This window comes from Choloepus didactylus (assembly GCF_015220235.1).
Source record: "Choloepus didactylus isolate mChoDid1 chromosome 25 unlocalized genomic scaffold, mChoDid1.pri SUPER_25_unloc1, whole genome shotgun sequence".
NCBI lineage: Eukaryota > Metazoa > Chordata > Mammalia > Pilosa > Megalonychidae > Choloepus > Choloepus didactylus.
In genome coordinates, this window is record NW_023637606.1 from 6,315,738 (window position 1) to 6,342,711 (window position 26,974).

The 26,974-nt window shown below is 41.7% G+C and overlaps 1 protein-coding gene across 1 annotated transcript in view; it reads left to right on the forward strand.

The window, feature by feature from the left end:
- Positions 1-26,974, forward strand: part of LOC119525308 (adhesion G protein-coupled receptor E1-like) — a 47,117-nt gene that overhangs the window by 11,495 nt on the left and 8,648 nt on the right. Inside the window, exons 6-14 of the mRNA XM_037823996.1 lie at positions 598-666; positions 5,102-5,185; positions 7,183-7,360; positions 11,613-11,732; positions 12,680-12,879; positions 14,183-14,353; positions 18,009-18,203; positions 19,496-19,731; positions 22,809-22,875. Coding sequence (XP_037679924.1) covers positions 598-666; positions 5,102-5,185; positions 7,183-7,360; positions 11,613-11,732; positions 12,680-12,879; positions 14,183-14,353; positions 18,009-18,203; positions 19,496-19,731; positions 22,809-22,875 — 1,320 coding nt within the window. The remainder of the gene's footprint in view (positions 1-597; positions 667-5,101; positions 5,186-7,182; positions 7,361-11,612; positions 11,733-12,679; positions 12,880-14,182; positions 14,354-18,008; positions 18,204-19,495; positions 19,732-22,808; positions 22,876-26,974) is intronic.

Here is a 26,974-nt window from a genome sequence, read left to right on the forward strand (position 1 = left end):
ATGCTATTCTCTTGTTCAAACACTACCATGACTCCCTATGACTTATGGGATAGAGCACTTCTCTACTGCGAATGATTTTTTTCCTCACCACATGGGATATTTGCAACATCTGGAGACATTTCTGGCTGTCAGAATGAAGGGGAAGCTGAGCTGTAGATATCTACCAGACTGAGTTCTGGGATGATGCTATATACCCTACAATGCACAGGACACATCCCCAAACCAAACATTACCTGGCCTCGAATGTCAACAGTGCTGATATTGGGAAACTCAGCGGTCATTCAATGACCTCCATCAAACATCTAGAGCTTCAACCCCAATCCTTCCAAGCTTGTCTTCCCATGTAATTCATTCATTGTAGGTTTTAGATCTCATGTGCTAAGCCTTCATGTTCTCATAAGTCAAATGGGGCTAATCATATGCCCTTTGCAGGACTGCGTGTGATAAATGAGGAAACATGAACCAGGTTGATAGTACAGAGTCTGGCACCTTAATAATTTTTGTTGCTTTCTGGGATCACCCAAACACACCTACCCTTATTTCTGATTTCTTAACTTTCAGTAACCTTCTACCTAACTAGTTTTATTTCTTTGAAAGAGTAATGTGAATGACAATGAACGCAAAAAGGACATTCCTATAACAAATTCCAAACCACTTCCACATGTGGTATTGATTGGAGAGAATGAGAGATCTCCTTCTGCAGGAAAGCACATAAATTCTGTCTTTGGCAGAGGTAAGAAACACTGAGCATGCTCCTACAATGGCCATGATAGATGGCTGTGCTTCTTGGCATTGTCAATGTCTATGAATTCTAAAACTAGCTTTCAGCATTATAGATTTTGCTCCCAGTAGTTTTACATGAGCAGGGCTCTGCTTTCAAAATATCAATGCAAGGTACAAGGGGATAAAATCAGCTTTTTCCCCCTTTCCAACTTACCCTGGTCTGGTGAAAATGATTTGCAACCATGACCAGCATGGCTGGATCAGAAAGACCTTAGCTCCGTTACATATGGTACTAGGACAATCTACAGTTAAGTGCAGATATTTGGTCCCTAGTTTACACTCCCCATTCCTATGGGAAAGCTCTCCACTGGAGTTCTTCATGCCCCTTCATTCCAACAAATCCCAATGAAGACCATCCTTATCCACCTAAGAGTTTACAACAGTTTTTATTTAATTGTCGAAAGGGAAGAAAGAGAACATCTCCAATTCCTATTCTTTAGGAGGCTCCTTTACCACTATTACTGGTAATCATTTCAAAGAACCAGCTTTTGGCTTTGTTGAGTTTTTTTCTCTTGCTAGTCTATTTTCTTTTTTGATGATTTATGCTCTTATCTTTAGTATTTCCTTTCCTTTCCTTTCTTTGGGTGTAGTTTGCTTTTCCTTTTCTAGCTTCTTGACTAGATCTTTAAAATTATTGCTTTGAAGCCTTTCTTCTTTTCTACCATATGAATTTGGGCATATAATTTGCCTACAAATTAGAGCTATACATTTACTCTAAGCCCTGATTTAGCAGCATCCTGCAAATTTTCATATATTGGGCTTTCATTATCATTCAGCTGAAAATATTTTAAAATTTTCTTTGTGGTATATCTTTGGGCCCATGGACTAATTGGAAGTTTGTTGTTTCATTGTCAAATATATGGGGCTTTGAGGTTTCTTCTTGTTGACTCCAAATTAATTCCACTGAGTTTTTATTAGAGTATATGGTTCTGTAGTATGGCTATCTCATCCATTAATCTGAGTTGTATAACAAGTGTAAGTTTCTTAGACCTTTCAGATTATTTCACTCCCCCTTGCCTAAGATGTCAAAGGGAGTGCCAACTGCTCTACCTTGCCTTATGTGAATGTAGGTGAAACCACCAATATCAGATCCTCCAAAGAAGGGGGTCCTTCAACAAGTTTCTTAGGCATGAGAAACAAAGAAAGCAGGGCTCACTTTCTTAATGTTTCCAGTCTATAAAACCAAGAGATGTATGGAGACAACCAAAAAAAAAAAAAAAAAAAAGAGAACTATTTTGGAACTATTTTGGAAGCTGGAAATAATATATTGGATAGCAACTGCACACATACTTCCTCAAGTGGTACAGTGTCTAAGATTGTTTCTTTTCACCTCCAAATTCTACACACTCTTGTCTTATTTCTGGGTGACTGGGCCAAATTTGCAAAGTTTTTAAAATGTAATTTCATTGAGATGTATTAACACACCATACAATCCATCCCAAATATACAACCAACGGTTCACAGTATCATCACATAGTTGTGCATTCATCACCATGACCAATTTTAGAACATTTGCATCACTCCATCAAAAGAAATAAAAAGAAAAAAGAAAACCACAAACATTCCATATCCCTTATCCCCCCATTATTGACCCCTACTATTGCACTCTACAGAATTTTAAGACTTACAATAATGGTAGATTAACAATAAAGTTAGGTTGTTGTCAGAGATAGCTATATAGATAAGTGGAAAAAAATAAAATATCCAGAAGTATATCCATACAAACTTGCAACATTTTTGAAGTAGGGAGAGACTACATGGCGTTTTCTTCCCCCATGAAAAATCTTTTAATTTATGGATTATTTAATGCATTAAAAAGAACATATGCTACTTTCACAGAGATGATGAAGTATAATAATAAAATGAATATCCACAAAGTTATCCCCAACATAAGAACTAAAAAACCATCAAGACTTTTGTGTCTTCCTTATGTTCCTTTCCCATTTCATCTCCCTGTCTCCACTCTGGAGAAGCCACTTGGAGTTTCCTGTTTATTACTTTACTTTTAAAGGTACTTACCTCCAATGTATATATATATCCCTAAACAATGCCTTGCTTAGTTTTGCTTGCTTTGGAGTTTTATAGGAATGATATCATACTATGTATAATGTGTACTCTTTTCTGAAATGTTTTTTCATTCAATATCATGTGTCCCAGAATCCATCACGTATTCTGCAGGTGTAGTTTGTTCCTTTTCACCATTGTGTGTTATAGCCATGGATAGGATTTAAGAGGGCTGTTGTAATAAGAGTTGACTTTAATCATATCTTCCTGTGGTTGAAGTTTGTCTGCTTTTGTCCTATTCCTAGGGATGGTATTCAAATGGAGACAACATAGGTTATCCAACAACAAGCATGTACAGCATTGCCAAAGGAAAGCAGCAACAGAGCTACAATCTGTAAGTTTACTAGCTCTTGAGGTTTTGTTAGAAGCCATTTAATTAGGATATTATTGTTGAAGTTTTAACCGTGGCCCAAAGAGATGTGGTGTGACCAGATAGTGATTTATTTCATCCTCTGTTACAATCTGAGTATAAGCTACTAGGATGACTCCATAATGCTCTGCCATCATTAACACAAGACTGTTGTCCAAAATGGCTCGTCCAGCCCCTGTCATCACTTCTTCCTTTTTTAAATTCAGTTTTATTGAGATATATTCACATACCATACAATCATCCACAGTGTACAATCAGTTGTTCACAGCAACATCATATAGTTGTTCATTCATCACCACAATTTGTGAACCTTTTTGTTACTCCAAAAAAATAAAAATAAGACTAAAAGTAAAAAAGAATATTGAAAACATCCCATCCCTCCATCATTCATTTAATTTTTGTCCCTATTTTTCTACTCATTTGTCCATACAATGGATAAGGAAGAGTGAGCCACAAGTTTTTCACAATCATACAGTCACATTCTGTAAGCTACATATATATGGTTATATAATCATCTTCAAGAATCAAGGCTACCAGGTTACAGTTCAACAGTTTCAGGTATTTCCTTATAGCTGTCCAATACACTAAAAACTAAAAAAGGGTATGTATACAATGCATAAAAATAACCTCCAAAATGACCTCTCAACTCCATTTGAAATCTCTTGGTCACTGAAACTTTATTTTGTTCCAATTCTCTTTCCCCTTTTGGTCAAGAAGTTTTTCTCAATCCTATGATGATCGGTCCAGGCTTATCCCCAGGAGTCATGTCCCATGTTGCCAGGAAGATTTCCACCCCTGGGAGTCATGTCCCACATGGGGGGTGGGGGAGGCAGTGAGTTAACCTGCAGAGTTCTCCGCCATTGCTAATCAATTACAGCTGGCAGAAAAGGGAGATGGGGAAGTGAACTGCACAGTCCTTCCCTTTAATTGTATGTACTAGAAGTTACTTGTATCATTTCTGCTTCTACCTCAATGGTCAAAAATTAGTAACATGGTCACAGTTGCACTGGAAACTGGCAATGTAGGATATTTGCCTGTCTACCACTTAAGGATTCATTTATTAAATGTTTGGGCAAAGAGGTGTTTTCATTCCCTGACTCTCTAGGAAGTCTTCCTCTTGAGTAAAAAGACTCAAAGATCATCTTCAGAAACTGGTGCCACGGTTGAAATCTGAGCTTGCAAGTCATCTTTGGAATACCCATACATTTTGAACCACAGTTCTTTTACTTATTGTGGTAACATAAAATAAAATTCATTTTAAACATTCTAAAGTGTACATTTTTTTTGGCATTTAGAAACTTCGTAAGATGTGCAAGCATTACCACTATCTAAATGTTCAAGAACATTTTCATTACTCCATAAGGAAACCATGTAGTCATTACCAGTTATTTTCCATTTCTCCCCCCCACAAGCCCTAGGCAACCACAAATCTTCTTTCTATCTCTATGGATTTACGTATGATGGATATTTCCTATAAATGGAATCACATATTTGCCCTTTTGTGCCTGGCTTATTTCACTTAACTTCATGTTTTCAAGGCTTATCCATGTTGTACCATGGGTCCGTACCTCACTCCTTTTTGTGGGTGAATAATAGTCTCATTGGGCCACTGTCCCCCCCCCCCACATATTTCACCATCCATTGAAGCAAACTGAATGGTTATGCTGTTTGTTGATGTTTGCTTTTTTAATTTATGGAAGAGAGAGGGGAGTGATTCCAATTCTGATCAAGAAGTGAGTTTTTACTTCCCTGAGAATTCTAGAGACTCAGGAATCCTTCAGAACCTTGGTGCAGATTTGGTTGTCCAGCCCCCATACTGGGAGATCAGGTGCTTGTGGGATAGATGGATCAATATTCATAAAGACTCTTCCCTCTGGGGCATAGGGTTCCTCCTGTGCACAAATGAACATGGCCTTCAGAATTCTGGATGAAGCCTCGAGCAACCAAACCACCACCGTTTCTCTGAATGTAATGATGGAATCTTCTTAATCATGGTTTGAATTTTGAACATGTTGGGGGACAATTTGGTTGCAGAAAGCATCTTTAAAATTAATGGGATGTGAGTTAACATTTAATTAAACATAGCTGTAAACTTTTCAAAATCAACATACAGTAAAATTGACTTTTTTGGTTGTACAGTTCTGTGAATTTTATCATGAGCAGATTTGCATAACCACCTCAACAATCAGGAAATAGCATAGGTCCATTATTCCAAAACACTCCCTTGTGCTGCCCCATTATCCACTAGTTCCTGTGAATCCCCAAACTGCTCTCTCTCACTATAGTTCTGTCTTTTCAAGAATATCATATAAATGCAACCACACACTATGTAGCCTTCTGAGTCTGGCTTCTTTCACTCAGCATAATGCATTTGAGATTTATCCATATTATGTGTATATTGATAGCTCTATTATGATTATTATTTACCATTAGTGACATTTAGTACATTCCTAATATTGTGACACCATCACCAGTGTCTACTTCCAGAACAATTCCATCACCCCAAAAGGAAATCCTTTGCCCTTTAAGCCCCTGGCAACCACTACTCTACTCCCCATTATCCCCTCTCTCAGCCCCTGGCAACCACTACCCTACTCTACTCCCCATTATCCCCTCTCTCAGCCCCTGGCAACCACTAGTCTAATTTCTATCTCTATGGATTTCCCTATTCTCAGCATGTCAAATAAAACGGAATCATACAATAATTGTCCTGTTGTGACTGGTGTCTTTCATTGAGTATCATGTTTTCAAGTTTAATCCACATTGTAGGGTGGAGCAGCACTTCATTTTGTTTTATTGCTGAGCATTATCCCATTGTATGGATGGACCCAAGTATGTTTATCCTTTCAGCTCTTGAAGGACATGTGGATTTTTTCCAGCTTTTGGGGATTGTGATAGAATTGCTCTAGAGATTCATGTACAGGTGTTTATGGAAACTTAAGATTTCTTTTCTCCAGGGAAAAACCTTGGTGTGGGATTTCTAGGTCATTGCAGTTCTAGCTATCAAAACAGTTTTTCTTAAGTCCCTAAGTTGTACTTATGGATTTTGCTATTAGATTTATAATTCTGATTATTTTTGTATGGAAATAAGAAAACTTTTCATTTATAATTAAATTAAACTTAATTCCTTAGTTTAACATATTAGTTATTTACTCATAGGTTATTAAGATTCAATTTCCATAAAGGATTAGCCCTGTTTAGAAACAAAGTTAATTTCAACTAATATTTATGGTATATTTATAAATATTCAATCACCCTAATTACTCATTGAGAAAAATTTACAAATCCAACAAATGACATCTTTAGGTGGTTGCAAGATCATAAATCGTATCAATCAAGCAGTAATAAATTCAGACTCTAAAGTTTCAATGTTTTTTTTTAAAATAGGCACTTTCTCTTAAAATGCTCATATTAAAACCACAAGTCAAATTGCTGTTTAGCTGTTTGTATACCCTCTTTGGAGAAATGTCTGTTCATGTCTTTTGACCATTTTAAAACTTGTCCTTTTATTGTTGAGTTCCTTATATATTCTCAATTGTAAAACCTTATCAGATATGTGGTTTCCAAATATCTTCTGCAAAACTATTCCATGATTTATTTTCATCATAATTTATTAAATCAATCCGTTGGATATTTAATGAGACTTTCCCACTTTTTCCTATCACAAAGAATACTGAAACAAATATATATGGGCAATATCCTTACAGAATTTAAAATATTTCTGGAAAGGAAGTTGCTGGGTTGAAGGTATTCAGAATTTACACTCTTATAGGTGCTAATTTGTTCCACTTCATAAAGGCTATATTAAGTTGAATTTCCAATGGAACTTTGGATGCACCTTTTAACTATGCAGGAGTGTAGACTCCCAATCCATTTTCCTGATAAGAGGGAGAGGACACTTGTTATTAAGCTGATTACAGAGAGAAAGAGAATGAGAGGAAAGGAAGCTTTTTTTCTTCTTGCAGAACATGACTGAGAGCTTTGGCACTGTGCTTGAACAAATACATACATGGTCCACCTTTATCAAGGAAGTGACATCTACCCTGGCTACCATCATGCTGGAGAGTGTGCAGAGTAACATGTTGGCTGCTTTTCTGAAGCCATCAGTGAATGAAAGTCAGACAATTCAGACTGAACATTTAGGTAGGGCATATCTTTCATGTCAAGGTCATGCCTGTTGCTTTTTCTGAGGAGTGACCTTGACAATGTTGTTCTCTATGACTTTCCCACCTAATCATTTTTCCAACTGTTTCATAATCCAGAACTCATAGCATGGAAGTCTAATCAAGTTAACATTTCCCATCTATTGAGTTACTTGGGGATGCCAGGTGCTGTGCTAAGTGTGTTATTAATTTATTTAAGAAATATTTGTTGGTTGCCTACCATAGGCCAGGGGTTAAGGTATGATCATCATTTTCTATGTTCAGCTATTTCTAGCTCTCCCTTCTGGGCCCAAGGTAAGACTGTACTTCCTGGATACTTTGGAGTTACATGGGATCTTGTGACTTTTTAAGGCCAATGAATTATGAATGAAAACATCTAGAGCTTTCTGCCCCTGTGCTACTGTAACTTGCAATATTACAGATCATGGATGTTCTCTACGTGTTGGTCCCAGAGTGAGGACAAAGAGAGCAGAGCCCCAAGCCAGCTTACAATGGACAATAATAAGAAACAAACAGATATCTTTAAGGCTCTGAGATTTGGGGGTAATTTGTTACTGCTGCATGACTGATGCTGTCCTGACTGATACAGCTCTAGCCTTACAATCCTCAGCATGCTTGACTGGTGAGTACTTGGGGATACTGGGTGCTTAGGCATTTTCTAGCAGCACCCCACAATTGGAACATAGCTGTATCCTAGTAGTGCCTGGAAAGCTAAGAGTTGGAAGTACAGTATTTGGTGGACTGCCACCAGTAGTAAATAAATCTGCCTTACAAATCTTACCTTTCACTGAGGTGATTCAGGCAACTATCAAAGAGACACCTGGTATACCAAGTGGCCATAATTATATTGAGAAAAATAGGGGTTAGAGTGGGTAAGGATAGTGGGAGAGGTTTGCTATTAAATAAAGTGTGTTCAGGGGAAGTTTCATTGATAAGGCTGTTTTGGGACAGTCATCTGAAGGAAGGGGGTATATAAATATCTGGGAGAAGAGCAAGGGAACGAACACAAGGTGATTTCAGGGATCAGTGAAGAGGTCACCGGGCTGAAATGGAATGGGGGATGATGAGAGCAGTAGGAAAGGATTTTGTAGATAAATGTTGGGAATTTGGATAATATTTGGAATAAGATGGGGTGGGAGCTTTGGAAGGTTTTGAAGATAAACAAAGCATCATCTGGCTTATATTCATTTTTTTCTGTTAATTACAGTCTCTAGTTTGCATTGACTGTATTTTCCCCCCAATCCCACCCTATTTTTTAGCACCTTGCAATGTTGACATTCCTTTGTTCTACCTCATGTAAAAACATATTTGTACCTTTTATTACAACTGTTGAGCACCCTAGGTTTCACTGAGTTATACAGTCCCAGTCTTTATCTTTCCTCTTTCGTTTTGGTGTCCCACATGGTCCTAACCTTCCTCTTTCAAACATACTCACAGTCATCTTTGTTCAGTGTACTTACATTGTTGTGCTACTATCTCCCAAAACTGTTTTCCAAACCTCTCACTCCTGTCTTTTCCTTTCTGTCTGCAGTGCTTCCTGCAGTGTTTCCTGTACAGTAGGTGTATTGTTCACAAACTCCTTCATTGTCTGTCAGAGAATATTTTAAGCTCTCCCTCATATTTGTTTTTATTTTTATTTATTTATTTTTGGTTATTTTTTTTTTCTCTCCCTCATATTTGAAGGCCAGTTTTGCCAGATGTAGGATTCTTGGTTGGCGGTTTTTCTCTTTCATTATCTTAAATATATCACCCCACTTCCTTCTTGCCTCCATGGTTTCTTTTGAGGAATCCTCACATAGTCTTGTCATGCTTCCTTTGTATGTGATGGATTGCTTTTCTCTTGCTGCTTTCAGAATTCTCTCTTTATCTTTGATGTTTGACAATCTGATTATTAAGTGTCTTGGCATAGGCCTATTCAGATCTATTCTGTTTGGGGTACACTGTGCTTCTTGGATCCATAATTTTATGTCTTTCATAAGAGATGGGAAATTTTCATTGATTATTTCCTCTATTATTGCTTCTGCCCCTTTTCCCTTCTCTTCTCCTTCTGGGACACCAATGACACATACATTCCTGCATTTCATTTTGTCCTTAAGTTCCCGGAGATGTTGCTTATATTTTTCCATTCTTTTCTCTATCTGTTCTTTTGTGTGTAGGCTTTCAGGTGCCTTGTTCTCCAGTTCCTGAGTGTTTTCTTCTACCTCTTGAGATCTGCTGTTGTATGTTTCCATTGTGCCTTTCATCTCTTACATTGTGCCTTTCATTTCCTTAGATTCTGTCAGTTGTTTTTTCAAACTTTCAATTTCTACCTTACGTATGCCCAGTGTTTTCATTATACACTTCATCTCTTTTGCCATATCTTCCCTAAACTTTTTGAATTGATTTAGCATTAGTTGTTTAAATTCCTGTATCTCAGTTGAAGTGTGAGTTTGTTTCTTTGACTGGGCCATAACTTCATTTTTCTTAATGTCAATTCAGTTTTCTGTTGTCTAGGCATCTAGTTTCCTTGGTTACCCCAATCAGGTTTTCCCAGACCAGAACAGGCACAGGTCTTAGAAGAAGGCAATAGTATCAGATTTCCCTGAGGGTGTGTCTTAGAAGATTGGTACACCCTGTGAGGCCTCAAGTTACTGTGCTTTTCTGCCCAGCAGATGGCACCTCTCAGCCTGTAGCTCCAGACAGGTGTAAGGAGCTTTTTTCCCCCAGGCTCTGGGTTCTGTTTCTAAATGGAGGGTGGGTAGTAGAGCTGGGCCCCACGTCTTTCCTCTTAGGGAAGATACAGCTCCCCCCCTACTAGGGAGAGGTCATTAGCATTTGGATAGACTCTCTGCCTGTGCTATCTCCACCCTTGTCTGGGTCAGAGCACTGGAAACTGAAAATGGCTGAGGCTTTCTCCACTGAACCAAAAAAGGGACAGAAAGCCCCCTTCAGGGCCAGTCTGTGGCTACTATCCAGCTCTTCAAAGTCAGTCATCACCAAAAGACCCTGTCTGCTTGTTGGGGATTCATAGCTTGTACTGAGCAGTCCACACTTGTTAATTAAAACCCCAGTTGGAGCTCAGCTGAGCTATATTCGCTTGATGGGAGAATGCTGCTCTCTAGCACTGCAAGGCTTTGCAGTTTAGGCCATTGGGGGAGGGGGCTGTCGGCTTGGGTCTGCAGTTTTTTCTTAGAGACTTTATGGTGCGATCTTGGGCATTCCTCCCAATTCAGGTTGGCGTATGATGAGTGGACAGTCACGTTTGTCCCCTCACAGTTATTCCAGATTATTTACTTGTTGTTCCTGGTTGTTTATTAGTTGTTCCATCCTCTCTATGCTGCCATCTTCTTCTGTGGCTTATGTATTTTTAAGCTTGTTCTTGTTATATGATTATTGCCATGAAGAGCCAATGCGATTGTTCCTGCAATTTTCCCATTTTACAGGTGAAATATCAGATGATAAGAGAGGTTAAGTCATTGCTCACATTTACACAATTGGTGAATGGCAGAACCTGAGCTCTGTCCAACATTATTTGGTGTGTGTGTGTGTGTGTGAGGCTCAGGCTGAGCCAGATGGTCTAGGTAGGCCTAGTGTAGCTCATTTGGAGTCTGTGGCTAGTTCCTGTCCATTGGCCTGGCCCAGTTGTCAAGGAAGGTGGAAAGGAGAGTGTGCCAGTGTGTGGTCTGTTACAGCAAAGCACCCTGCCTCCAGATTAGCAGGTAGGTCCATTGGGAATATTTGAATAGCTGAGGAATGTCTACTTCCAAGAGAAGATTTCTAAGCCCTCCTTCTGCTGCATTAGGCTCTAGGCAGGGCCCTGGGGATGAAGAGGTAGTTACATGCTCTGCCCTTGGGAAGTTCAAGATTCAACTGTGATGAGTGAGTCTCATTTCCCATGCTGTGGTCTTGTTCCTTCCCTTTCCCTATGGCTTTGAAGAACTTTTCTGAATTTGTAGTAGCCAGAATATCAACATGCTATCTTATTCTACTACATTGACTTCAATCCAATCTTTACCTGATACCGTTTCCCTCCCTAAGATGTGAGAGCTTAGTTCTAAAGCTCCAACTATTTTCCATTGGTGCTATCATCCTCCATCACTCATCAGAGGGTTCAAGAGGTGTCCCACGGTGAACTGGCCTTTCCATTCTTTCCTTTGCTTGCAACTATGGATATGCACCTTTAATGGACAAAAATCAAACTCAGGAGTCACTTTCTGGGTGACCTCTTGCAAATTCTCCATGTATCCTTTTAGATATTGAAAGCAAAGTCATCAAAGAAGAATGCACTGAAGGGAATATATCCATTAATTTGAAAGCCAAAGGGGACGAAATGAGGATTGGATGTTCCACTATAGAAGAATCTGGATCCTCAGGTACAACTCCACTTCCCAGGATCCAGGAGAATGGCTGTGGTACATTCAATGAACAAATATTTGTTGAGCACCTCCTAGGTGCCATGACTCTGAGAGATGTTGGAGAACAAATGATGGTTGAGTCAGAAATGGCCATGACCTCAGGGAGTTTTCCATCTGATAGGGAGGTCATCATTAAATAAATAATCTCATGACACTGGAGTATTTACATCTCTGCTGTCCAATATGGTTGCCATGGGCAACATGCAACTATTGAGTCCTTGTAATGTCTCTGAGATGTATTGTAAATGCAAAATATACACCAGATCTATTTCTTTGTTCTACAAAAAATGTGCCAATTAGAAAATTTAAAATTGTATATGTGGCTTACATTATATTTCTATTGAGAGGAAGTGCTCAGTTTATTTTGATGGAGGATCTTCCAGTGGGTCCTTCAGCAGGTCCATGGAAACTTTGAGCCTGGAGATGGTGAACAAAGCCTTAGTGATACAGTGGTGGCTGTTGGGTGTGGGGAAGGATCAGGTCTAGGACACATCTCAGAGAGTATAACATTTATAGGGCAGATAGTAATGAGAAATCCCAACAATGAGACTGAACAGGAATAATGATAAACATGGGAGGCAAAATTATTTCCCAATCTTGCATTGGATTTTCCCTTAAATACATAACTCTAATTTCTTTTTAAATGTGTTCAGAGAGCCAGGAAATATTGTCTCAGAATTATTTTCATGATTCTAGTGAAAGTCACTTCCTGGGAATATTTTGGTATTTCAGCTTTCAGATCCCACCGGTGAAGTTCATGGGATGTTAAACTGTGTATTTGTATTTGTGTGTGTGTGTGTGTGTGTGTGTGTGTGTGTGTGTGTGTGTGTGTGTGTGTATTGGGCCATCTATAATTACTACTTAGCAAATGTTTCCCATTTCTTTTCATTTGGGGGAATGCACAGAGACTTCCAAGGTGGCTTTTTTCTCCTATGAGTGCATGGAGTCTGCTTTAGATAAGAGCTTCTTCCAAGACTTCCAGGCACCCTTGACCAACTCCAAGAGGAAGCTGAAGATGAATTCTCGCATCATCAGCAGCATCTTGTCTGGGGAGAATAAAGATAACTTCTCAGGTCCAGTTATCTACACTCTGGAGAACATCCAGGTTTGTGTTGAAGTCTCCACTGGGCCCCTGATGATCCACTGGGAACTCACCTGCCCCAGTAGGTTTAAATCCTGTTTTGGATGGGGATCCACCAAGGCTGGAATCTTCTACATTTCTAGAAGGTCAATTTCATTCTCCAAACCACCTCTAGAAGAATGAGCTCTCCTATTTCTATGTTTTGTTATTCCATTCAGCAGTGGGAGCTATATAGGCTAGATTAAAGTATGGTGGATGCAGGAGCAATTGCTAGTGGAATAATTACTTTGGCTATGACGATGCCAGTGGTGGAGACAGATGTGGAATCCCAAGTCCTTTGTTTTAATGAACTGAACATTTGCTATGTGGAGTAATGAGACTTGATTCCATTTTCTCTTCTCTATAACACTTCCCAAAATACCGAACCAGTCATAGAAATTTTTCTTAAATTACCCATCTTCTCACCTCTGTATATTTTTCAAATGTTTTTCTTTTCTGATAAACTTCTGGTAAGTCTTTAAAATTAACTTGATAGAATGTCCTTGAGAATACTCCATCAGTTTACACATTTGATTCTAAGCAACCCATGCCCAGACTCATCTCATAGGTCTTACTCTTCTCTCTCTCTTTCTCTCCCTGTATCTCTCTGCTCTCAAGCCATCCTTTCCTTACTCAGTTCTGAAAATGTATCAGTTTCCATCCCACCTCAGGTTATTTGTACATGCTGTTCCTTCAGCTGTAAACTCCCTTCCTTCACCCAGTACTCCCATGTAAACATTATTAATCTGGATAACTCCTATACATCTTTCATTTCACAAATACCATATTTCAATTGTCTTCAAGTTCCCCCAATGCACACATAGCATATATTTAAAATTCCTATTTCATATTCATAAGGCATAGTATTATTTTATAACTGTTATTAGCAATATTTCTGTTTATTTGTTTTTAATACGTTTCTCGTCCCTCTGCACTATGTTCTCCTTGGAGGGAGGGACCATGTTTGTTCTGTTTGCCAGTTTCTCATGGACAGTGTGGATCAAAGCACATATTAGTACTTAATAAATTCATGTTGAATGAATGAAGGAATAAATGAATGACTCTGTTGGAGGTTTCTTCATGGATTTGATGAAAGGTGTTTTCCCATAACAACCATAGTGTGGTCACCCTGTTAGATTGGCCATCACTGCCAATAGAAATACCAGTATTTTCTCCATTCCTTACAGAGCATAAACCTCACCTTCTTGTCTAAAACATTTCTTGAGTTTGATGACATTGAATCTTTTTGAGGAGGATTCTCAGATGACCAGGATTTTTGAAATTCCAGCCAAAGCAGAAGTTTGAGAGCCCCATCTGCATTTCCTGGGACACGGATGTGCAGGGTGGGAGGTGGACATCCTCAGGCTGCGTGATCCTCAGTGCTTCCAAGACCCACACCGTCTGCAGCTGTCAGCTTTTGGTGAACCTGGCCATCATCATGGCTTCTGAGGAGCTCACAGTCAGTACTGATGGGCTGTGCTGTGGCTCCACGAGTGTCTGGCCCCAAATCTAGTGGGAGAAAATATTTACCGAACATCTGAATATGCACATTTTGGTGCTAGGTAATAAGGGAGGGAATCATGGGGACAGAAGCAGGGTATTGTGGAGAGCCGTCTCCCGGGACGGGCATAGCGCATGCGCTGTAAACCTGCTCCAAAGTCCCCCCGCCCATCGAGTGGTGCCAAGATGGCGCCCACATCCTGCTTCCGGCTTCTGATGTATGTAACCACCCGCTGTATTCACCAATCATGCTTGTGTGCGTGGCGTTAGCCCATTGGATACACGCAAGGTTTATAAGAAAGTTCCCGGGCAAAGCTCGGGGAGACAGCCCACAAGGAGCCGTACCTGACGGCCGCATCGAGGTTGTTCTCCCCCGAGGTGTCTCGCCCCGGGTGGAACCTGTAAAGATGATGATTGCCTAGTCCCATTAAAAGTTTATCTGCTTTACCACCGCGAGTCCTGAGTGATCACAAGTGCTCCGGGTAAGACGTTGTCCGCACCCTCTCTCCCCTTATCTCTCTGGTCCCCATCGCCGGCCGACCGAGGACTCGAGGCGGGGCGGGGCGGCGCCGGACAAGTGGTGGCCCGTACGGGGAACTCATTCGCGTTCCCCTCGACCCGACGGAGACGTGCTCCCGGGATCCGTGGTTTGACCTCCGCGACTGATCACCGCGAGAAGGTAAGCACCCCCTTTTTTCGTGTGAGGACTAGGGCCCGTGGGCGTTCAGGTAGCCCCGGGGACTCGGAAGAGCTCTCCGAGTGATTACAAGATAGTGCCGACTGCAAGCATGGGGCAGTCTGAAAGCTCACCCCTATTAACCCCCTTAAAGACCCTTTTGAAGCAGCGGGGTATCTCAGTTAAGAAAAGTTCTCTCCAACGATTCCTTGATGATGTGGCCACTTTTGCCCCCTGGTTTCCTTGTTCTGGCAGCCTTAATCTGCCCTCTTGGATGAAACTTGGTCGTGATATAGACCGAGCGCGCCAAACGGGTGTCTGTTTGGACCCGATTCTAGTCCTTATATGGGAGACTGTTAAGGGCCATATCGCTCCCTCCACGTCACAGTGGAAAGGCCCTGACCCGGTGCTCGGCTGGGCCGGAGGCTCTGTTTGTGTTTTTCCCCAGGAACCAGGACGTCAACCAGTGTGGGTTCCGGAAAGACTGGTGGGAACCGTGGCATCACCTGGGGAGGCCGGGGAGCAGCTGTCAGAAACGCCAACGAATATACGGCCTGGGCCATTGGACCAAGCCTCCGGCCTTCAGGGACTTGAGAACATTAGGAAATTGAAGCCTGTTAGTTTCGACCTTTCCACACTGGGCGAGACTGTAAAAAATCTGTGGGACCAAGTCACCTCTTGGTTCTCTTGGCCCAATTTGACTAATTGGATTCTCTTGATGGTGGGACTATTGGTGGGATTAGTCATTGTTAAATCTTTGCTAGAACGCCTGTTTCAAGCGCGGCAGTACCGTGTTACCACTATGATGGCTATGTCCTCCACCTTTGATACCCCCAACAGCGACCATTCTGATGGCCATACCCCATCCTGGCCGCCTCGGGCGGGGCACTCGGGAGCGAGGTTTGTAGCTAAGCGCGCAGCTATGTCCCGGGTATAACGGGCGACGCCAGCAGTCATAATTTTTGTCTCAGGTAGGTCCCTAAGGCAGAGTCATAGTTGTGGCCAGACTTGACTCTAGCCAATGCATAGGGACGCCTAGTGACGCCTCCGACTCTGGTTAATGCTATCCCTGCCCCCGCCTTTGTCCCCCAGTTGCAAGGCAAAGCACTGCAGGGAGAGTCATGTTGTTTCCAGCTCACGGACTCTCCTGTCTCCATATGAGGTGAGCATTCTGGTCGGTGCTAGAGGCTCCGCCGCTAAATGGCTGAGACCTAGTCCAGACTCCCCAAAGCACCGGAACAAATTGTGAGCCATCTGGGTTCACGGGAGCACACTCATCACTGGGGACACTGGGTCGATATAAATAATAAAGGGGGAGATGTGGAGAGCCGTCTCCCGGGACGGGCATAGCGCATGCGCTGTAAACCTGCTCCAAAGTCCCCCCGCCCATCGAGTGGTGCCAAGATGGCGCCCACATCCTGCTTCCGGCTTCTGATGTATGTAACCACCCGCTGTATTCACCAATCATGCTTGTGTGCGTGGCGTTAGCCCATTGGATACACGCAAGGTTTATAAGAAAGTTCCCGGGCAAAGCTCGGGGAGACAGCCCACAAGGAGCCGTACCTGACGGCCGCATCGAGGTTGTTCTCCCCCGAGGTGTCTCGCCCCGGGTGGAACCTGTAAAGATGATGATTGCCTAGTCCCATTAAAAGTTTATCTGCTTTACCACCGCGAGTCCTGAGTGATCACAAGTGCTCCGGGTAAGACGTTGTCCGCACCCTCTCTCCCCTTATCTCTCTGGTCCCCATCGCCGGCCGACCGAGGACTCGAGGCGGGGCGGGGCGGCGCCGGACAGGGTATGACATACCTCTGCCCTTGAGGAATACACGGTCTGGTTGTGAATCCTGGAAATTCATATATAAAATGAGAAGTACAATATTGATCACAGATCCTATTCACTAGCCCCTGTTGTGTGCTGAGACTTTAGTTTCCATTTGCTCTAATCTTTATCATTTAGGCTCCATGTTTAGTTTTTTTTTAAAACCTATGTTACAGCATAGGAGCCTGAGGCTAAGCACGCTGTCTAGTCATGAGTGGTAGGGGCAGGATTAGAACACTGTAAGGTATTTTCTCTTAACTACTATGTCCCAGTATCATAGAGGGGAATCCATGAGATGGTGTCTGGCATATCTTCAACATATCCTTAACATCCAGAGAGCATTGAAATATATTTGAAATATTAATTATGGACAATGGCATAGTGAAGGACTCAGCTTGTCATATTCTTCTCTGAGAATCTGAGAATTTCTGGATATCTGCATATCAGTTGAGGTCCACTTCAGGAAACAGAAACCACTCCAGGTATGTCAAGCAGGAAGGGATTTAATACAGGGAATCAGTAGCTTACAACATCAGTGAAACAGTGAAGATTTTGAAGTCAGTGGATAATGACTTGGATTTTGGCTTCAAGGTGACCCCACTACAGCTGTGATTTGGAGATCAGAAACTGTTTCTTCCATGTTTCCCCATTTCCATGAAATTGGCAACTGGACAGTTGAAAAGAGAAGTCCAACCACAGCTATCTCTTGAGTGTTGGTCCTACCTGGTTGCCAAAACTGCTGCAGAAAAGTGTATCTGTCTCCCTGCTCTCTTCCACCTGTCTGCCTTCAAAAATGACATGAATACACCTCCTTTTAGAACTTAAATTACATCCTGGACCCATCTTTAGCCCCAAGGGATTCTGGGAAATGTAGTCTGCAGATATCGTGTCCCTGCAATACATGAGGTGGGACATATGACAGGAGTGGGAATGGGTGGTGCCGGGTGTCAATAGATGGCAAGGGATGATAATGAACATTAGATTGTTCACTCTGAGTGTCAGGGGGAGAAAAGTTCTTCAGCCCTCTCTGTCTGGGTCAGGGTTCTGGGTCATTTTTTTTTACTTCCTGGGAGATGTTGATCCATCTCTGAGGCCTACTGTGGATCTTCCTGCTGACAGATGGAGTACTCCTTGTATGTCATTAGCCAATTGGGCCTGACCATCTCCCTGGTGTGCCTCGCCTTGGCCATTGCCACATTCCTGCTATGTCATTCCATTTGCAACCGCAACATGGACCTCCACCTGCACCTCTGTGTGTGCCTCTTCCTGGCCAAGATTCTCTTCCTCACCAGTGCTGACAAGACCAGCAACCAGGTCTCATATCTGCCAGGCTCTGCCCCCATGTACCCTCCAGCCCCATCACCTCCACATCTGCATCTGCTCATCCATATCCAATTCCCTCTGTGCTCGTCTCAACCTGAGACGCTTTGCAAATGCTACACCTTTTGGCAGTAACACTTTTGCCCCAGTTCTTCTGCTGGTTGACTTCTTGTGATAGGTATCAGTCTAAAATCACTTTTATGATCAAATTATATAATGTGGTCCCTCTTATTGTTTTTCTCTAATCCAGTTATTCTCAACTGGGGAGATTCTATCTCCCAGGTATATTTGACAATGTCTGGAGACATTTTGGGAATCACAAATGGTAGGTAAGGGTTTGCTACTGGAATTTAGAGGATAGAGACCAAGGACACTGCTGCCAAACATACTATACTGTATAGGTCAGCTGCCATTAAAATGAAATGTCTGTCACCAAATATAAGTAGTGCTACAGTTGAGAAATTCTGTTGATATATATCAGGATATTTTATTTTATCCCTCAGCACTTCTTTGATTATTGATTATTGATCATTATTTGTTGTTTGACTTGTATTTCCACATCCCCAGATGAATTTGAGCCCCATGTAGGCAAGAATTTTTTTCACTTTCTATAACCAGGCAAGACACACAATAGATCCTCAGGGTTTCCCAAAAGGAACACTTTTGATATGTTGGGTAGGATTTATGTAGAATTGACCCTCTCCCTGTGGGTTCTGTATCTTCCCTGACCTCTTTAGAACTAAATAACAGGGTTGCTCCTCATCCTTTTCAAGAGTGGTTGGCAAAATTTTTCTGTAAATGCTAGATTATAAACATTTTTGGTTTTGTGCTCCACATAGTTTGTCTGACTCATTTACTTAATCTGCTGTTTCAGAGCAAAAGCAGACACAGATAATTCATACATATATGTGCCTGTCTGCCAATAAAACTTGATTTACAAAAACAGGCAGCCAATCCATGGAGTATTTTCTAATCACCCATATTTCCAAACATCTCTTAAAGTAGGGTGATCAAAGGACCAGCTTCCCCAAACGCTTTCAGTTGTAGCACTGAAAGTCATGCATTGTGGTCTACCTCAGTCCCAGGCACCCCAGAGCGGTTGGACAGCCTACCAAAGGGGTGTTATCACTTCCTGTTTAGAACCACTATGTATCTCTAAATATTTGTGGGATGAGTAAATGACAAAGTTTGAGGAACTCCAATGAAGGCAGTCATGTCTCTGCCCTCCTCCCCTTAAGTGTGCTCTCTGGGTGGGGATCCTAAATGTGCACCTTTCTTCTCTCCAGTTGGGATGTGCCATTATCGCAGGCCTTTTGCACTACCTGTTCCTCGCCTGCTTCTTCTGGATGCTGGTGGAAGCTGCCATGCTGTTCCTGATGGTCAGGAACCTGAAGGTGGTGAATTACTTCAGTTCTCGCAACATCAAAATGCTGCACCTGTGTGTCTTGGGCTATGGACTCCCAGTGCTGGTGGTGGTTGTTTCTGCCAGTGTACAGCCACAGGGCTACGGGATGCATAATCGGTGAGTGATGTCCTCTCCCTGAATGCCCTTCCGCCAGGGTTGGTGATGACAACTACATGAATAAGGAGAGCAATCATCGAAGCAGAAGATGTGGCTACCATTGATTGAGCTCTTATTAGATTTATTGGTCTCAGGGGTGCCATGTAGAGCAGCACAGATTGTGCATGACACAAATCAGAGGACACTATGTATACTCTGTAGTATGGGTGAATGGCACTACTCTACCCAGGAGACTTGATTCTAAATTTTTAAAATCATGGACTTGGAGTCAATCTGCTTGGATTTGAATCCTGGCTCCACCATCTTTAACTGTGCTCCCCTGGGCAAGTTATTTAACCTCTATGTGCCTCCCTTTCCTCATCTGTAAAATGGGGCTAATAACAATGCCTACCTCATTGTGTTGCTATGAGGATTAAATGGATTATTATCTGGAAAACAGTTAGAACAAGTCTGGCATATAATAAAGCAAATATAACAAGATAATTATTATTATCTCCAGCATTACATCCTTTGTTTATTCTAAAGAGAGGTATGTTTATAACATGGTTCCATGGGAGATGATTTTATGTAGCACACTGGTGAACACTAATTTTTTAAAATATCTGCATTTAGTTTACAGTGCATTAAATATATCACCAGCATAAAACCATCATGATTTCACAGACCTGATGATATGGTATAGGTAAAAATTGAGTCAATTTTGAGGAAGGTCATATGTAAATGACAGAACTGGTAGTACATGGACAGGGTCTAGTTTGTAACATTCTATGGTCATTAAATCCTATCTATGATATACCCTTGAGATTGTGTTATTATCCCAATTATCATGTGAAGAAAATGATGCTTAGAGTAGTGAAAAGAATTTTCTACCATTACACAGTGAGAAAGGGGCCAAAGAGACTTGAATCTGGGTCTCTCCAGTTTTGGGGTCCCGCTGATTACCCCTGTACTATAGGCACTTGGTTGAGCTGTGTTTGGGGGATTAAGTACCCAGGTTCCTCCCTGTAAGATAATGGCTTATACTTCAGCTGAGGTCAGGAGACAAGGAGAGAAAAGAATTCATATTCAGTGGCACTCATCATAACGTAAATCTTGTAAGACTTAGATATTATATTCTCTGATAATTTTCAACCAAAGTCCTATGGGTTAAGAATTAGGGTCTGCATTTATAGAAGAGGAAATTCATTTTCAGTGGGGTGGTGGAACTTGCTGGGGGTCACATTGCTGGTAAATGTCAGAGCTGGGGTCTGAGTGTAGATCTGACTGTCTTGTCTGGAGATGGTGGTGACTATGCAAGGCTGCCATGATGAAGTGATGTTGGTGTAAGCAGGATAAACCCTCACATAGACAAGAGGAGATGATGGCATTGGAGGCTGGGAAGTTTACGGAAGGCTTCCTGGAGGAGGCAGAACTTGAATGGTTCTTCTGAGCGCTACTGAAATGTTCCCAGGCAATGAAGAGAAGGGGTGAAAACACAGCTGAGGGCAAAGCTTGTTCCTGGGAGAATTCAAGCAGGTTACAGAGCAGACTGACTGAACTGAAGGGAAGGGAAATTGGGAGTGGGTATGGAATTTGAAGAATACCTTCTCTGCTTGGGAATCACAGAAAGTAATAGCAATTGAGGATTTCAGGTTATCCCAGGAAGCACTAAGAGGGGAGTGCAGAAGTGAGGCAGGGAAGAGAAGGAGTTAGTGTAGGGTGTGTTCATGAGATGTCTGTTCTTGGAAACTGTGGACCTCTGGGAGGCTGCATTCATGTTGTGGTTGGATAATGGGTGTGTTTATGTTTGGGTGAGTGTTAGAATTATTTAGGATGTGTTTTAGGGTTAGGTTAAGTGGTGCATTAGAGTTAGGGTTAGGGTTAGTGTTATGATTACAGGTAGGTTTAGGGTTAGGGACAGAGAGACTACGGAACATGTTGCTCAATTTTCCCATCAAAGATATGAAGAAGCCGGGTGATATAAGGTAAGTGTAGGGTTTGAGTTAGGGTTAGGCTTAGAGTTACGGTTAGTGTTAGAGTGGGCATTATGGGCACTGCGTAGAACATGCATTTCTTTATTTCATCCAAGCGATATAGCATAGTTAGATATTTTGACCATTACTTCCCAGTAGTCAATGGTGAGAAATAATTATCCAGGGCTTAGTCTGCCACCCTTATGCAGAGTTGCAAGTTAACTGAATGTATATGGACAACATCTTTTCCATGCTGCAAACTTTTTCTACTTTTTTATCCCTTTACTACTCGTCTCACATTCCATGCTGAGACCACCTGGTTGTCTTAACTTGACTCTTTTCTTTCTCTTATTGGGGAGAGGCTTATTTCTACTAAGAAAATATTGGGTTACTCTTTCTGAACATGGAAGATTGGTTGTTGGGTGGTGAAAAGAGAAAATATCCATTAGAAACGATGGTAAAAGACAATTCTGGCAATTCGATATTTATTTCTCTTTCTTTCTCTCATCCTTTCTTCCTTCTTTCCTCACTTCTTCCTTCCCTCTTTCCTTTCTTCCCTCTCTGTCTTTATCTTTTAAAGAAATAAGCATAGAACTGTACATGCCAGTGGTGGGGGCTGGTGACATACACAGATGAACAAGATAGGTGAATTCCAAATGTTCAGTTCAGAGTTTAGCAGGGGCAGAGAATTTACAAGTAGACAAACAACTGAACAACAGAAGTTGTAACAGCAATAGATGATATTTTAAGAAGCAGCGTGAATGGGTGGGAGCAGGATACTTTAGCTAGGGAGGGTCAGGAGTGGCTTCTCAGAGGAAATGACATTGGACCATTTCACTGACAACGGGTATCAGTGGAGAGCTGGACAGAGGGAAAAGGGGTTACAAAGGCTCTGAACTGAGGATGAGCTGGATCATGGATACTAAATGATGATTTCAGGTATATTTGCCCAGTAAAGTGGTCACTGCATTCCAAAGTAAACCAATCCTGGACCTGTTCTATCATAGGAATTTTCATCAAAGTCACACCTCCCAATATTCTGCTTCAATGCCTATGTTGGGGCATGAGTAACTGTAGAGGCATTACTTTGTGGCAAGTCATGATTTCTCCTATTTCTCTCCATAGTTGCTGGCTTAATACGGAGACTGGATTCATCTGGAGTTTCCTGGGGCCAGTATGCATAATCATCATGGTAAGCAAACTGCTTGCTGAAGTTTTCTGGAGGAGGACCCAGGAGAGGCATCAGGAAGTGTCAACTGAGATGGTCACTCGCTCTCCTCAAAAGTTCTCCATTCTATGATTCTTGAGATTTCCAAATTAGATCATAATTTATTTAAACTTTGAATTCTTCATGCCAAAATGCAAATGCTCCTGGGAGGGAAACACTTTTATCTGTCCTTTATTCTTCAATAACATTGGTCTAGCAGTCTCTCCTAAGTATAGATGTTAAATCAGAGAAAAGGCAGAAGGAGATAAAGAGCAATTGGTGGGAGAGGGAGTGAGAAAAGGAATTGGAGGGAGGGAGACAAGGGGAAGCCAAGGGCTCTTGAACACCATCTCCTGCTAGATGTTGATTTCCTGACACTCACACATGGTTACTTGTTTCCTTGTGTCATTTCTAATTTTGAGTTGTGAGGACACATTGGATGGATCTGAATCTTGGGGATGCTGAGGGTATATTCATCTATGATATTTCTTGGAGATCTGATCAAACTGAAACCACTTTAAATGAATTTCTCACCTCAGGGCTTTCCCAACTCTGAAGGTAGTGTCAGTTTTTAAAAAATTCAGTTTTGTTGAGATATATTCACATACCATACAATCATCCATGGTGTGCAGTCAACGTTTAGAGTACTATCAAATAATTGTGCATTCATCACCCCAATTTTTGAACATTTTCCTTACACCAAAAAGAATAAAAAATAAAAGTAAAAAAGAACACTGAAATCATTCCATTCCCCCATCTCACCCTATTTTTCAGATAGATTTTGTCTTTTTGTCTGTTCTTTTGCGTGTATGATTTCAAATGTCCAGTCTTCCAATTCACTGATCCTTTCTTCTGCCTGTTCAAATATACTGTTGTATGTCTCCATTGTGTTTTTCATCTCTTCTATTGCGTCTTTCATTCCATAAGTTCTGCCAGTTGCTTTTTCAAGTTTACAATTTCTTCTTTATGGTCATTCAGTGTCTTTATATCTTTCATCTCTTTTGCCACATTTTCCTTCAGCTCCTTGATTTGGTTTAGGAGATTTGTTTGAACATCTTTTAATCAGTTGTTTCAATTCCTGTATCTCAGTTGAAATGTTAATTTGTTCCTTTGGCTGGTCCATATTTTCATGTTTCCTTGTTTGGCTTGTAATTTTTAGCTGTCTAGGCATCTGATTTTCTTGGTTAGTTTATTCTGGAGCTCATTTTCACTCTTTTACCTAAGGTTTTCTTATTTCTTTATTCTCTATCATTGGGCATTCAGTTCAATTTATTCTAGACCTCTAACTCTCAATATTTAGTTGATCAGAATTTTTCACCTCTTGTTTTTTCAGTGCTTGCTATGCCTGTATGTTATGCTTTTTTTGAGAGGGTCCACGCAGATATGGTCAACCCCAATCAGGTTTTCCCGTCTAGAGAGGCCCAGGTCTCAGGAGGAGGATATGGAGTGTCCCTGAGAATGAGACGTTCCTGTGAAGCCTCTAGACTCTGCTCTTTTCTTATTCTGTCTAGCAGGTGGCACTTGCCAGCCCACAGCTCCTCACCAGTATAAGAGGTGCCACAGGTGCCTTTAATTCTATGAAGACCCTGTCCCTTCCAGGCTGAATGAAGCTGGTTTCTTTTTACCAGCCCCTGGGTCGTGAGTTATTTGAAAGAGGGCAGCCACTTGAGCTTGCCATGCCCCTCTTTTCTTGGGGAAGTTATGCCCTTAAGGGAATTGTCTCCTACACTAGATCCACTGCTCTGTCAGACCTATCTTAGCTCTCTGTTGCCTGGGTCCAGAGGCCAGGTGCAAATATCTAAGTTTTTGTAAAGAACTACTTAGAATAGTTATTTAAAAAAATGAAATCCCTATTCAAAGCCTTTCCCCAACCCCCAAGTTTTGTCAGTCGCAGTATAGACTACTTAAATACATGTGCTTTAGGCTATTATCTCTTTCACGTGAATAGTTACTCTTTGCAGCTTTAATTCCAGAGCTCTGAGGGGCTACTGAACTGTAACGAGATAAAGTGTCAGAGAGCAAGAAATGAAAGGGGAAAGAAAAACAAAACAAAACAAGCCTTTTTGGAGCTGATCCCCAGCTTCCCAGGTTTGCAAATAAGAGCCCAATTTGGTGCCCGTTTCTATGTGCTCCTTTTTCTTGGAGCCCAGCTCTTTCCCAGTATACGGAACACCTCCAACTCCCAAAGTCTCTGCTTTTTCTTCTTCTTCTTCTTCTTCTTTCTTTTTTTTTTTGCTGTTATTGTTAGCCCCGGCTCCTCTCTGTCAGGCCAAAGATCCCTGTTTTTTTTTTTTTTTTTTTTTTTTTTTTTTTTTTTATCTGTGCTTGGAGCTTTTGTTCAGCAGTCTGAGTTTATTATTTAATTCTGCAAACAGGGCTCAGTTGAGCCCCCCTCCTTGCTCCCAGCACAGATTGTTTCTTTTTCCATCCAGGAGCCAGTTCCAGGACAGTCTGTCATGCCTGGGGGGAGGGGCACCAGTCTCCTGGCCAGGAAAATTTATAGTTCTTTGCTATAATCTCGGCCATTTCATCCATTCCAGAATAGTGTACAATGAGTGACTGGTCACCAAAACTCCTGAAAAGACTGTTTCATACAGTTTCTGGCTCTTTACCAACTGCCCTAGAGGAGTGACTAAATTCCACACCTCACCACTCAGCCATCTTGCCCTGCCGTCTTGTGTCAATTTGAACTGGCTCCTGGGAAGTCAACCTGTGCTTCACTTTGCTTTGCTTAGTTTTCCTTCCCTTCCCTTTCCTTCCCTTTCTTTCATTTCCCTTACCTTCCTTTTTCTTCTTTTCCCTTCCCTCTTCCCTTCTATTCCCTTCCTTTCCTCTTCCTTCTCTTCCTTTCTCTTTCATTGTCTCCACTCCACTCTTCTCCCCTCCCCTCTCCTCCTTTCCTCTTATCTTCTCTTCCCCAACATCCTATTTGCCTCTTTGATTCTGCCCTCACCCTCCCTACCCCTCTCTCCTCTCTCTTATTTACTTTTATTTCTCCACTAGGATCCAAAGCTGAGAGAGAAAACTACCTTTTTTCTCTCTCTTTGCAACTATTTAGTTTTCTCATTTATGCTTTCAGTGACAGTGTGGTCCTTCTTTATTTGGTGGTCTCCCTAATTTGTGTGGAGTCAAGGACTTGCCCTCTGTCCCCATGAATGACCATTAAATCTCCAGACATTAGATTTCCAGTTTCAGAAAATACTGTCAGTGAAGGTATGTTGTCAGTTCTAGTTCTTGACTCCAGTTTCATAATTATTCTTTTGTGGCCTCTGAGCTTTTCCTTTACTTTCTTATAGCAGGGCTATACATTTAAGAGGATGTGTGTTGAGTTTCATTCTGCGTGTGTGTGTTTTTAGTGGGAGGGCTTTTCATGGTGATCTTTCTAAGACACAAAACTGACATTCATACTCTCCAGTGTGAATCCCTTCAGTGGTTTCTCCATTGCCCTCATGGTGAAGCCCACCTCCTTTAGCCTAGTGCTCAAGTCTGTTCCTCTGCGGCCCTGCAAACTTCCCGTTTCCTTTTCTGCTCTTTTCCTCATGCCCAGTTTCTGGTTGTACCAATGAATTTCCTACTTCCAAAAGATACCAAGTTCTCCTCCCCAAGATGTCCTCATGTGGATGGTGGTTGTGGGGCTGAATCAATGCATGTGAACACTTAGCACAATGTTTGACTAAATATTTGAATATATGCAGAATAATGGAAATATTTTTATCCTGTTGACGCCAAAACTTCAAGGACATTGTTCCAAGTTTCCTGGAAAGTTTTAATAATTTGGAAAAAAAACCCCAGAAGATTCTGCCCCCACTAGCACCCCAGGGGACACTTGGCAAATTTGGTTGTCAGAGCTGTGGTGTGTGTGTGCTCTTGGCATCTAGTGTGTAGCAGCCAGGGATGCTGCTAAATGCCTTACAGAGCACAGAATAGTCCCCACCACCAAGAATGGTCCATCCCCAAATACCAATAGTGCCCAGGTTGAGAAACTGTCCTGGGGCTCTGTGTGTCCCAGTCTGAGATGCTGAGGTTTGGCCTTAACAGAGAATGACCTTGACCTCCACTGCAGGTCACAGTCTGTGTCCTAAAC